Source organism: Streptopelia decaocto, assembly GCF_964273445.1.
Source record: "Streptopelia decaocto genome assembly, chromosome: 6".
Taxonomy (NCBI): Eukaryota; Metazoa; Chordata; class Aves; order Columbiformes; family Columbidae; genus Streptopelia; species Streptopelia decaocto.
Genome location: NC_138660.1, coordinates 28,640,844 through 28,655,001, shown reverse-complemented (window position 1 = coordinate 28,655,001; position 14,158 = coordinate 28,640,844). Strand labels below are relative to the sequence as shown.

General features: G+C 46.4%; 1 protein-coding gene across 1 annotated transcript; it reads left to right on the top strand.

The window, feature by feature from the left end:
- Positions 1-3,546: 3,546 nt before the first annotated feature.
- Positions 3,547-13,555, top strand: SUMO1 (small ubiquitin like modifier 1). The gene is made up of 5 exons (XM_082056098.1): positions 3,547-3,674; positions 8,772-8,846; positions 10,039-10,116; positions 12,000-12,071; positions 12,680-13,555. The coding sequence occupies exons 1-5, from the start codon at positions 3,663-3,665 to the stop codon at positions 12,746-12,748; spliced, it is 306 nt and encodes a 101-aa protein (XP_081912224.1). The 5' UTR covers positions 3,547-3,662; the 3' UTR covers positions 12,749-13,555.
- Positions 13,556-14,158: the final 603 nt, after the last annotated feature.

Below are 14,158 nucleotides of genomic sequence, written 5' to 3'. Positions count from 1 at the left end.
ACCTGACGAGCAGAGTCAGTTACGCTGTTAAGCAGCATTCTGTGTTTTATCAGCGCTGGGGATCACCCTTCGTAAGCGCTGCACAGATTGGATGCTCTTGCATTGCTTATATTCACGTAATTATTACATATTAATTACGAATTTTGGAAATTTTTAACACACGGCTACACTAATAGTTAATGTAGTTATAATTGATTAGTTTCTAACTTACAATACATCTATTATTAGTCAAATATAAGCTAAGCACTCTGCTTCTAAACAATGCATCGCTTCACCTTCTGTCTCTTGCCGTGCAGAAGGTTCTAAAACTTGAAAAATATCCCCTTGTTTATCAGGTGGTCAGAAATTTAGGCCGAAGATTAGAAAGCAATTCTTTACAGAGAGGGTGGTCAGGCATTGGAATGGCTGCCCAGGGAGGTGCTGGACTCACCGGCCCTGGAGGTTTGTAAACTGAGATTGGACATGGCACTTAGTGCCGTGATCTAGTCAATGGACTGGAGTTGGAGCAAGGGTTGGACTGGATGATCCCTGAGGGCTTTTCCAACCCAGTCCATTCTGTGCTTCTATGATCATGTCAATTGGTTAATGATGGGTACGTCTATTTGTAACTTAATCACAGTGTGCATTAATTTGGCAGCTTCTCCTCACCCTGCAGCGGGTCGGGGCTGCCTGGGTGTCCCCAGCACGTGGGCATCGCTACTGGGGAGGCAGAGGCGGCCAAAGCCCTGTCCGTGTGTCTGTGCAAGAGCATCTTCTGTCCATCCCACCCCCGGGCCCTGCGGAGGAGCCGGCAGAGCCGCTGGTGGATAACGGGCAAAAGGCGCCAGTCCTGGCCCTGATAAATCCCCACTCATTCCGCAGGGACGGCTCCCTGCGCTCTAACCGGGGTTTTTCCTGACGCAGGACGAAAGGCTCGGAGCGGCACCCGCGGTTGTCAGTGTCAGCCGCTCCGCGGCCGCACTCTGCACCGCCCGTGTGAGTCAGCGCCGCTGCGCTTCCCGCCGGCTCCTCCGGGAGGAACGTGCTGGAAAGTCACAGAAATCCGAGGGGTTACATCATTCTGAATAACTGTGGGTGTTTAAAGGAAAGACTTCGGTGGTTTAGATAATATAACCCATTTTTTGAAGTGCCGCAGCTGGTAATATTGCCAAAGAAATCATGTTTAACTAGAAAGAGAATTTCTGGGTTCCCCTTAGTTTCAAAGTCCACGTTTTGCTGCTGTTGGCTCGGGGAGAGCACTAATATTGCAAAAAGCAAATTTAAGAGTAAATACTACTTACTGGTCTGACTTTGAACATTGCATTCTGCCTTTTTGCCAGCGCTGACCACTCTTGAGCAAACACACTGGCTTTACAAGATTACAGATTGCTCTTAAAGTCCAGTTTTATAAGAAACTTCTGCCAGGCCAAGGAGGTTTTACACAGACTACGAGAGACAATAGTTGTAAGAAAACCACTAACAGCTTCAACCCTAAACCACATACATGGCTTTGGAGAAATTACCAGCAACCTGAAGGTCCAAGGGTGAACTTTATTGACCTGGGGTGATTGAGATTAGTTGCAGATGGGGGAACTGGGGAAGTTTTAAACCACCTGAGAACTAAAAGAGGTTATTACAGCAGGTAAAGCAGCCTTGGTGGTGTTTGCAGCAGCAACTTTGGGCTTTGGAGGAAGGTTGTGTGAGTTTCTTTAGCATTTTTAAAGCAGTGCTATTTTTGTTGTATTTTAATTAAGTTTGCCGTGCATTGAGTTTGGGCTGTCAAAGAAGAAAAGTGTGAGTTTTGCTGCTATATTTCCACAGTTCTCATGGATTGAAGGGAGATTTGGTTTGGGAATGCTGCACAAACGTAACTTGCGTCCTGAACAGTTTAACATCCCTGCAGCCAGGTGAGTAAGAATGGAGTAATGATAGGTGGTGTTGCTGTTACTTAGTGTGTATGCAAGTATGTGCATTTCAGCATTACACTTTTGCTGCTATATATAGGGGTAGGTAACTCTGTTTTGACTTTCACAAGTGTTAGCTTGTATTTCAGGCTTGGGGAGGAAAAATGGTAAAATGAAGAATTGTGTTCAGGTTTTGTGCCTGAGTCTGGGACTTTACCCTCACCGCCATAAGGCTGCTCTTAAAGCTCACTGATGAATAGCGGTGATGTGTAGGGCAGTGTAAGTATTTACCGCTTTCTGTTCTGTGAGTATTGTGTTGCTGTGAAGCCCTTGAATGGTTTATTTTGGTGCTTTATGAAGTGTCATTAAGCTTATAATGAGCTCTCACTGTCAGCTTGGTATAGTATGAATGTATTTGGTTTTACTGCCTCCTAGGCCTTGCCTAAGAAAGATCTTAATTCCATAGCTCTGTATAGTGCCTGTTCTGATTATCTTCAGTGTTGTGGGTTTTTTTTCTTCCTCGTTATTTCTGAATTGTTTTAACGCTTGTGATTAAAACTAGTCTCTATGGGTCTAAATATTGTGCAGCTTCCCTGATAGCAGGAGTGCATCCCCTGGTGTAGATGTTTGTTTTGCTCACCGGCCCCTCAGAGCCAAGCACGTGCTGATTCCAGCAGCTGTTTTTGCAGAGGGATGTTGGTGCCACGTGCAGTCTGAACAGCGTCTCTTTAAGCTGTGGATGTTGCTGCTTGTGTAAACCTGTGTGCTGATGTAAAGCAGGACATCTGTTTGTGCTACTGTGGGGAATCTGAGACCACACCTGGAATATTGTGTCCAGTTGTGGCCCCTCAGTTCCAGCAGGACAGGGAACTGCTGGAGAGAGTCCAGCGCAGCCACCAAGATGCTGAAGGGAGTGGAGCATCTCCCGTGTGAGGAAAGGTTGAGGGAGCTGGGGCTCTGGAGCTGGACAAGGGGAGACTGAGGGGGGACTCATTCCTGGGGATCAATATGGAAAGGGGGAGTGTCAGGAGGATGGAGCCAGGCTCTTCTGGGTGACAACCAGTGACAGGACAAGGGGCAATGGGTGCAAACTGGAACACAAGAGGTTCCACTTAAATTTGAGAAGAAACTTGTTCCTGGTGAGGGTGGCAGAGCCTGGCCCAGGCTGCCCAGGGGGTTGTGGAGTCTCCTTCTCTGCAGACATTCCAACCCTCCTGGACACCTTCCTGTGTAACCTCATCTGGGTGTTCCTGCTCCATGGGGGGATTGCACTGGATGAGCTTTCCAGGGCCCTTCCAACCCCTGACGTTCTGTGAATCACTAGCAGTTTGACGGAATGCAACAGCCTCGGTGCAAATTTGCTCAATAGAATCATAGTTTGGGGTGAAGGGACCTTCCCAGCTCCCCCAGTGCCCCCCCTGCCATGAGCAGGGACATCTTCACCAGCTCAGGGTGCTCAGAGCCCCGTCCAGCCTGGCCTGGGATGTCTCCAGGGATGGTTCAACCACCACCTCTCTGGGTACCTGGGCCAGGCTCTCACCACCCTCAGGGGTAGCAATTCCTCCCCATGTCCAGCCTTAATCTCCCTCCTTTGGTTTAACCCCGGCCCGTCCCGCTCCCGCACGGTGACGTTAGCCAGAAAGGGGCGGAGTCGCGTGCCGGAAGTGCGCCGAGGCGCACCGGAAGTCCCGCCCGCCGCGGCCTGTGTTTGCGCTGCGGGCAGAGAAAGGAGCGGACGCGGCGCCCGGCCCAGCCCAGCGTGCACCAACGGGCCGAGCCATGTCGGACCAGGTACGGCCGGGGGGGCGCGGCGGGGCCGGCCCGGCGGGAGGAGCTGCCTGCGCACCCTCCGCGGGCAGCTCGGGCCCGAGGGGAGCGGCCGCCCCGGCGGCGCGGGGGATGTTCCCCCGGGGTTGTGTGCGCGGGCGGGATCCGCGGCTCGGCCGATCTCTGCTCCCGGCGCCGGGAACACGGGCCCCGGGCCCGGGCGGTGCGGCCAGCGGTGCTTTCGTTGCGGTCGCCGCGGCCCGCTGGGCCCGGGGATGCTCGCTCCCCGGCGCGGTCCCGGGACGCGGGAGGAGGGAAGCCCGGGTCTCCCAGCCGAGCCGCGCTCACCTGCATTAAACACCCGTCCCGCCTTCGCTCCTTGTGCATCACCGTTTTCCTTTCCTTTCCGACTTACCAACTTAAACGCTTCCTTGTGCCACAAGTTCCCGGCTCGCTTGGCCTTGCAGCTGTTGCTTTAGGCGATGTGACCTGCAGGTGGGGAGTTAGAACAGCACTCCAGTTTTCATTTGTGCTCTGGTTTGCTTTGGTGTTTTTTTTTTTTATGTTGCCCCCAACTTTGTGACAATTCAACTTTGGAAAAATCATTGTCAGTACGTACAGCTGTTTCTTGCAGCGCTGTGACCTCAGGATCAGGCAGGAAAAGTATCCAGAGAGAAGGCAAAGCTCAGTGTACAGTGCGTGTTGGGGAACAGCCTTGCCCTGGAGTGCCCGGGAGCAGCAGCTCTTGCTGGACGTGCTGTGCTCTGTCCTGCCCGCCCCGGCCTCCCAGCGCAGCACAGTGGCCTCAGCGTGCGCTTCCCATCTACTAAAACACCTGAAAGTGGCTGCTTAAAAAAAACAGGCAAATTCTGAACTAGATTTGTGTAGACTGATCTTCATGTGACCTGCTCGGTAGCTTTGTGAACCGAGGCATGTTTTAACACAGCAGCTCCCATTAGGTAATTCCTTCTCTAGGCAAATTCTGCTAAAAAATATACGTGTTTGTGCTGTGGGGCTGCTTGAACTACATAAAATTCAGTGCCTATGATAACCTTTTTTAGATACATATCTTGAAGGTCATTGAATAAGGACCCTGTTGGGGTTTTTTTTGTAATTGATACTCTAAACAGTGTTGTACATTGTGTCAGTCATTTCTGGGGGGACTGTACAGCAAGAGGTAAACAGATGCTTAAGTAACAATGTAACATATGGTAATGCCGGCCTGCAAATCTCATTCCTTTGTTGGTCAATCCTACAGGAATAATTGGATTACCCCAAATTGTGGATTGCTTATGGTGTTCTTTGTTTTTGGCCCTGGAATTGAGAGGACATAATTTGTTAGCAGTTATAATTAAGACAAGAAGCATACTTGATTTAGTTACTTTATTTCCAATAGGAAATGAACTTTTATGATAACTAAAAATACTTACAAGAAGGGTGGTTTTCAAAACACCCATTGCTGCTTGGTGGGATCGAGACAGAAACAAAAAGAATAATTTATCCCCTCACTTCAAGGGTCTTGGGCTGGTTTTGCTTCTATTGATCTAGATGTTGGCGTTTTTATCTGTTTGTGTACTACTAATAAATAAATAGTTTGCATTTTCCCATCCCGGTGACAAAGGTAAGAGTTTTATTTGCTGTGTTAGGAAGTGTGTCCTATTCTTTTAGTAATTTTGGTGTTATCTAAAGTATGCTGAGTATAGAGAGGTTTTTTTAGGCTTGGCCATTGAAGTTTGAGCAGTTCAGAAAGCTGAAGGAGGAAGCTTGGCAATACTGCCTTGCAGTGTTTGTTTTGTGGTTTTGTGAGTTGCAATAACAATACCAGAGCGTTTGGTCTGAGAAGCTTTAGGTCCTTTAGGGTCATGAACTTGGTGTTGATATATGAATGGGAGGCTCATTTTGTGCTGCTGAGAACTGTGGAATGATGCCTTTGAAACTTGAGGTGTCTGATGAGGAGTTAGAACCTGGCGTGTGGTGGTAGGTGCTCCTGCTCGTGTGGCGGTTTCCTGCGGTACCCCGAACACCAGCCCTGCGCACAGTGTGCAGGATGGTCTGGAGCCTTGTTTGCAGATTCGGGATTCTGGTAGTGAATACTTAGAGTTTAGTAACTTTGCAATCTCCTCTCTTACTTTGTTCTTAAGTGGTTTTTGTGTTGGCTTTACCATTTGGCTTTGAATGGCAGTATAGTTCACTGAAAAAATGCAGGGAGCTGTTTTGGACTTGCTGGATCTTGTTGTATTCTGATTTCATTTTTTCTTTAAGCTTCGGTTATTGGCGTTGTCAACCTTGATCTTATTTCTCCTTTCCTGAAATCACAGCTCTGTTTGCTCCTAGTTTGTGGGTGGGAGATTACTGGGGCTTTAAGCAGGCATCTTTATGGTACGATGTTTCGTGACTCTGGTTCCCTCTGCTTTTTGTACTGCTGGCTGCTTCCCCTATTTGTTTTGGGTACTAGAGGCAAAGAAGGCAGGAATCAAACCTTCTGAGTCACTGCTTTCCACCCTGTTGGTCAGAGGCGCTGGTGTAGTAGCAATACTGATTTGTCACACTGTATGCAGGGTGATTTGGTTTGGACGGATAAGTAGGTGGATCTGTTACAGCGCACAGAACTGTATAAACTATGACAAATGTCTTTGCTCTGTTTGGTTCTTATATAATGTAAACCAAGGCAGTGACTGACCCAAAACCTCATGTGAGAGGACAGGATGTTCCTGTATCAGCGATAGCAACACAGGAGATTGTTTTGAAATTGCAGACTTCAGATCTGCAGAGATCTGAACCTCTGTCTGATTCCTAGAGGTCAGTAATCCCACAGACGGACCATAAAAATGCTGTTTGTGTGAGTTATCAGGTGCTTGGTTTTACTTTCTCTTCTCAGTCTGGAGTGGAAATTGGTGGTTTTCTATTCCTGCAAATAGTCCCATGAGGTCAGAGCTCGGGGATGTTAGAGAGAGGCAGCTTTGGGCAGCGTGGTGGCTGTGGTCAGAGCTCGGGGATGTTAGAGAGGGACAGCTTTGGGCAGCGTGGTGGCTGTGGTCAGAGCTTGGGGGTGTTGGAAGGGTACAGCTTTGCGCAGCACGGTGGCTGTGGTCAGAGCTCGGGGGTGTTGGAAGGGGACAGCTTTGGGCAGCACGGTGGCTGTGGTCAGAGCTCGGGGGTGTTGGAAGGGGACAGCTTTGGGCAGCACGGTGGCTGTGGTCAGAGCTCGGGGGTGTTGGAAGGGGACAGCTTTGGGCAGCACGGTGGCTGTGGCCAGAGCTCGGGGGTGTTAGAGAGGGACAGCTTTGGGCAGCGGGGTGGCTGTGATCAGAGCTCGGGGATGTTAGAGAGGGACAGCTTTGGGCAGCACGGTGGCTGTGGTCAGAGCTCGGGGGTGTTGGGGACAGCTTTGGGCAGCACGGTGGCTGTGGTCAGAGCTCGGGGGTGTTGGAAGGGGACAGCTTTGGGCAGCGTGGTGGCTGTGGTCAGAGCTTGGGGGTGTTGGAAGGGGACAGCTTTGGGCAGCGTGGTGGCTGTGGTCAGAGCTTGGGGGTGTTGGAAGGGGGCAGCTTTGGGCAGCGTGGTGGCTGTGGTCAGAGCTCGGAGGTGTTGGACGGGGACAGCTTTGGGCAGCATGGTGGCTGTGGCAGCAGTGAAGGCTTCTTTCATGTGTCAAAGTCGCTTGCTCAGAGACCTGAGGGTGTTTAGTTTCCCCTGAATGCTTGGGGTCAGTTCTTGGGTTTGAGCTTGAAGGATGACAGATCAGTCCCAGCAGTCCAGGTTGTGCCCAGGTAGGGGTTTAAAAAAGTAGAATTAAAACCAGATGGAGTCTGTGGCTCATACTTTTTTGCCTTGACAACACTGGAATGTATCTGGCTCGAGGCAGCGAGTCAGGCTGATAGGAAGAACGCTGCTTCTCTCTGTCCTCCAGACTCAGACCCCTACAGATAGGGAAGGTGTTGGGGACTTTCCCCTTCCCCAAACTTTTAACAGGCTTGTCTGCCATTTTAATCTGAAGGTATAGACCTATCAGGATGAACTTAATCCAGAAGGTTAGTGTGTGGTTTTGGCACTTGATCCTAAAGCTCAAGACCAACCCTACAAAGGATGTTTCTGTATACTCAGCAAAATGTCCCTTTAGCGCTGGGAAAATGTGTGTGATAGGCCCCTGAACATATTTTGCTTATTTTGTCTATGGCGTTAAGCAATAAAATATGAAAGGAATACTTGAAAGATGATCAGCAGGGTATCCTTGTTGCTAGTTGGGAAGGTTTCTTTCTCAAGCCCCGTCTGGACCCGAGGCGGTGTCTGTGCAATCCCCCTGTAGAACACACCGCAGCGCCTGACCCAGAGCGTGTGGGGACAGGCGAGGGAGCGGGGGCACAGCAGCTCATCTCTCACTTGGCTTATCTATCTGCAGCCAACGTGAAAACTTCATCTTTTAGAACATAACACACCAGCCTTTTTGATGAGCTTCAGTGCTCAAGTTGTTGAATCAAACTTGTCTGCGCAATTCATTCTCCTGGAAAGGTATCAAACACCGTAGTTCTTAGAACTGCGGCTTTTTAAGAACTTTTAAGAATTGTGATCTTAAAACAAATACGCTAGAAGGAAGCTGTTCCTTGATGGGTTGTTGGCAGAGAAAAGGTGGCTGACCATGCTTCTGAAAGGAGTGAATGCTGTTGGTGCAATAGACTGGAGCGTTTGCGTGGTTCCCTCTCTCCAGGCTGGCAGGGTGTCACAAGTGCGTTCTGTTTACTCTGCTCGTGATCTGCTTTTTGCTGTTAAATATCTAAACCTCTTGCTACGCTTTCGCTATTTCTTGTTTGCAGTCTGTTTGTTGACTAGAAGTTAGTGCTATAAAATCATACTTATAATTTTTGCATCTGTCATCTATTTCCAAACAATCCTTCCCTTGTTTCTTATGTTCTTCAGTGTTTCTTTTCTGCCATTAATTAAATCTTTCACATGCAGTCAGCCAGCCTTTAACAGTGTTATGTTGGTATCATTTTCACACAGGGAAAGGAAGAAATAAAATACCTTGGATAGCTTGATTTCATGTAATAAGGAGGGTGGCAGCTGTCATACTGTTCAGTGAGAAGAGTGTTGAACTGATCAGGTTTTTAATTTATTCTTTTTCAGGAAGCAAAGCCTTCAGCTGAGGACTTAGGAGATAAGAAAGAAGGGGAATACATTAAACTCAAAGTCATTGGGCAGGTGAGTGTTTACATCATTACTTGTTGACACTTGGTGGAGGTGTGAGCTTTTGTATTGTAGAAATGAACAAATGGAAGTTGATACTTCCAGTTCTTCAATGTGGATCTTCCCCTGCCATTAACTACTTACCAATTGCCAGTAATGTGTTTAGTGGGTTGTTCTTTTTTTAAAGCTTGAATAATTTATGACTCAGAATGTGGTCAGTGTGATCCCCATCTTGCAACTAGGCGACCTGATGCAGTGAGGGATTAATTTATCCAAAGACATGACCAAAATATGTGGCAAATGTATACATTCAGGTCTCCAGAGTTCATGTAGTACACTAACCGTGAGGTCAGGTTCCTTGGGCAGTGATAGGAAGAGGATACTGTTGGCTGGCACATTGATAGGTGTGAATGCTGGATTCGAAGTCTGAATTCAAGTTGTGTTGTAATGTGAATGTCAAGAACCTTCTAGAACAGAAGCTCTTCTGTGCAAAGGGCCCCCAGCACATATGACTTGACGTATGGTTAGAGTATTAGTCCGATCGCTGTGCTGTTCATGACTTAGCACAGGACTAACCCCAGCCTGCTTCCCTCTGCCTGGTTTAATTGGCAATGGTAACACACTCAAAAGCCAGACGTGAGCCATGTTCTGTGCTGAACCTCTCGCAGTCTGTTCTAGCTGTAGCCATTCTGACAGTTGTAGTTACTCATAGCTTACAACTGGTAGGAAGGACCATAGAAGGAGGCCTAAGATTTCTCTGTGGGTCAGTGTTGTGTTGCTAAGTCTGCCTGTATCCTAAATTCTAGATAATTAACTCTTAACTCAATGAGGTTTTTGAAGTGCGAGCTTTAACTTGTCTCTAGGAATCTTAGAGCAGAAGTTCCCTGCATATGTGTGTTTGTTTTGCGTCAGTACATCAGCTTGGTAAAGATGGGAGCACAGACTGAACTGTGTATGGGTTTTAGTACTTTTAGATCCCAAAGCTGCACAGGGAGCCTGAGGCTGTGCCATCTGTTTTAAAACAGAGCACACGAGGAATTCAATGGCTGATAAATCATCCTGGAGGTTCATGTTATAATGCACGGTGATAGTTGAACTGCATTCTGTGTTAGTTTTAGATAAGTTTTTCTTAATGCAAGTTGTAAAATTAGCCTAGATAAAGTAAGCAGTTAGGACGAAGAGAGTAACTTTTCTTTTCTGTTCTTAGGACAGCAGTGAAATTCACTTCAAGGTGAAAATGACAACACACCTCAAGAAACTCAAAGAATCATACTGTCAAAGACAGGTTTGTGAAACAGTGACACTTTAAAAAGAAAAACAAGCCAAACGCTGTAGCTTTACTTTTCCTGCTGATCTTTCAAATACAGACAAGCTTCTGTGTAGTTACCAGCAGGACAGGTAGGGGACAGTACAAATAGAATGGATCTCCTCATTCCTTTTGAGAAGGGGAAGGATTTCTATTTAAGACAGTTGTGAATTTTGTAGTAAGTTTAAATTAGTGTTTGAAAATATATACTGGCTGCTCAGAAGATCTGGAATTTATTTTATAAAATGCCCAGGCATGCATTTATAGTTACTGTAAAATCTTCCGTCTCTGAGCAATATTCCCTTAAAGCAGTAGAAAGCTGCAGCTTGGGGTGAGAGCAGCTTTGGGTGTTGTTACAGCCATTCATGTGGTCATCTATAATTTTAGGGCATAATACCAGTGTTAGAAGAAATCTGCAGCATTAATTGTGCGTGTAGATAAATAGTAACTGCTGCTCCAGAACAAAAATCCGTCTTCATTTCCAGATTCTGTGGCAGATATTGTGGATTCACTGCTGCTATTTCCAGAAGCCCTGGCCTAGTTTATCCCCAGCTTTGGGGACAGATGCCTTGCGTGGCCTTTTCTTGAGGAACTGTGTTGGAGTTCACTGAGGAGATATAATTATCAGAACTAATACTTTGAGTTTTTTCTTAATACCTTGAGATAAGTTGAACTTGAGAATTGAAGTGTTCTTTTGTAGAGTGTGTTCTATTTTGCTGTCTTTCTGCACTAAGAGGAAAGAAAATATCAGACACCAGATACGTTTGTAGCCAAATGCAAATGATTAAAATTGTGATTCACTTGAAAAAGTTGACGTTTTAAAATAAGATCTCAGAAATGATTCATTCAGCACTCTTATTGACTGGTGGCAATGCATGCGTGTGCAGTTATGTTTTTTTAAGGAATAAATAATTGCTTGCATGAATACAGCTATATCTGTCTCGTGGGCTGACTTCTGGAGAGCCTCTGATCTCCACCAGCAGTCAGTGTGGTTTTTAGTGTCAAGTCGCCTTTGCCTGGTAAAGGGACCATGATTGTTTCTTCCAAGTTGGTTGGAGGGGTGGTCAGAAGGGTGTGAGGAGCCTTTCTCTCCTTTGAGTTTTTCTACTTAGCAAGCAATATTTGAGATCTAACAGATGTGCTAAACAGGTCATGTTTCATTTGTGTTTGGCTCATAACTTGGAGAAGAAAAGGATGAGGCGTTTGCCTCGTCTGAGGAGGTGAAGTACGATATTCTGCTGGAACACAGGCACGCTGTACAATAGACATACAGGAAGTTCATTTACCACTGGGATGCCCCTTTCTCCCTGTTGGAATGGGAATTTTTTCCCCCCTCAACTCTGCTCTTGTCCCCAGCAAAGAACTTTTGCAGAACCAATAGCGGTAAAGGTTGCTATTCCCTCCTATGGCGATATGAGATTGGGAAAGCAAGGGGAGGAGTTCGTGAAGTGAACATCGTGTTCCTCCTGCTGCCTTAGTATCTTCAATACGGCTGAGATGCAGTTCAGAAAAAGGTGGCACCTTCACGTGTTGTGTTGTCTTGGAAGGGAGAGTGTAGTCAGTACTATATTTATACATTATAATGGCAAGAAAAAAGCTAAGGGAACTTGCAAGTTGAGCCAGGACTCCAGTGATGCTCTGGAATAAACACACATTTCAGCACTGTCCTGCTCCTTGAGTCGCTCCTTTGCATCCATCTGCTTGCAACGGAATAGCTGAGCTCCCTGTGTGACAGGAACTAACACTTTATTTTTGGGCTTTCACGTGTTGTTTTTATTAAAAATGTTTCTCTTGCAAATCCGTACAAGTTTCAAGTGTGTGGTGTTTGTTATTTTTTCTTGTATGTCTGTTTCTTTTTCTAGGGTGTTCCAATGAATTCACTCAGGTTCCTCTTCGAGGGTCAGAGAATTACTGATAATCATACCCCCAAGGAGGTGAGTTTCTTTCTAGAGAAAGCACTACATAGTTCACTGGAGAAACTAAATACCAGATTGGTTAGTTTCCCTGTTCTGCTAGACTGTTAACCAGAATGAAGGCCTTTCTTTAAATACAAGCAGCTTTTTGGACTATATTGGGTCAGCTATAGGCTGGCTGTATTTGCCTAACTAAAGCTTTACTAAGGCCAATATGCAATTCAGGAAGAGCCTGACTGAACCTTCAGGTGTGGTGTAGTCACTGCTTATCAGGGGGAGAAACTCCCAGTTTTTAAGCTAGATGTGCAGTGTGACTTGGGAAAAAATATGTATTTAGCTGACATTTATTAGATGGAAGTGTAAATAAGCAGAAACCAGGTTATTCCTGCTGGCCAGTGACTTCCACCAATTGTTCTGACCAAACAGGAAGAACCACTGTTAGAATCATGACCTTCTGAAAAATCAAATGAACTTGTGTACTGTGAAACTGGGCTGCATTTTTTTCCTCTCTTTGGTGAATTTCGATGGGCCAGAGGAACGGACTGTTGTATAACTTGATGAGGACCTGCTCCGCATTCAGTACACCAGATTTATAACCATTATATGCTGTTTTTTCTCTGTTCTCACAGCTGGGGATGGAGGAGGAAGACGTGATTGAAGTTTATCAGGAACAGACGGGGGGTCACTCAACAGTTTAGATCCTTCAGTTTTTCTTCCCCCTTAATCCTTTTTTATTTTTAAATAATAGTTCTTTTGTAATGTGGTGTTCAACACTGAATTGAAACTGGCACCCCATCTCTGGGAGTTTATTTTCGAGCGTCCGCTATTTTGAATTCTCGTGCTCATTATACACTATTGTTTCTGTTTCCATTGTGCTGAACTTTTGTGACCCAGCCGCAGCCCTGCTCCCCTCTCCCCTCCCGCCCTCCCCGGTAGGAACACCCATGCACACAGGCGTTGGTATGTTGGCGGCGCGTGCATCGCAGGCGCGACGACTGTAAGATCAGCCGGGCGGGCGAGTGTTCTTAACAACTCACGCGCCTGCCTGAAGTTGTGATGTATGACTGTTTCACTCCTGGACTATAACTTCCCGCGTGAGATGAAGTTTTTCAGAGAACTAAACTGTGGAGAAATTATGTATCCGTAACGCAAAGCTGTTTAGCTTTAATTGCGCTGATGGCCCAATATGAAGAAGGTGACCAAGTTGGAAATGGAAGAGCTAGAAGTGTTGTCATCTGTACCTTGCTCCAGAGGTGGCTTTGCTGAAGACATAAAATTGAAAACCCCAATTATTCTTAAATCTTGCCAGAAGAGCCCAGAAGCATTTTAACTTCATATAGCAATTAGTCCATGCAGGTATCCATGCAAGAATGTTCACAGCAGACAACTGGCGTGTTACTTTGATGCTCTTGTTTGTACCTTTTGGCCTGGGACGTGGGTTTTGAATGGACATTGTCTGTACCAGCTTCATTTAAAATAAACCAGAAAAACAATTTTATAAACAACTTGCATTTTCTTTTCAAACGTTTGGAAATGAGCAAAACCGTAAAGTTATAATTGGGGTGCGCTTTTCCACTAACTGTATGTTGAAGCCAGAAAAAACCAATTGTGCTCTGTAAATATACCTCATTAAAAAAAAAATACTTTTTTCTACTTGCCCTGGTAAAATACTTGATCTGCTTGGTTTGCAGGTGACTATTTGCAACTATTAGCTGTTTCTTTTGGTAGACACTCACAGGTTTACTACACGCACAAAAGTTAACCTGGAAGTGCAGCTTGGAAGGAAGCGCGAAGATGGTTTATAATGTCAATGTTTCACGGGATCACGGTACTGTTATATAATTTCTGTGGTGGCCGACACGGCGATGTCGTGATAGTTCATCAGGCCTCACGAAGGGGGGCTGGGTCACGTTCCAGTGAGCTGCAGGTTCCCAGTGTGAGAACCTGTTCTGGGGTGAAAGCTGAGGGGGGTTGTGGCCAGGAGACTGATGCAGGTAAACACGCTTCAGCTTTGCAGGGAAATAAGGCTCATTTGGCTTGGTTTGGTAAGTCAAGTTCACTGTGAATGCCAGCTGCATTTAAAGACACATTTTAGTGCTGCGTACTTG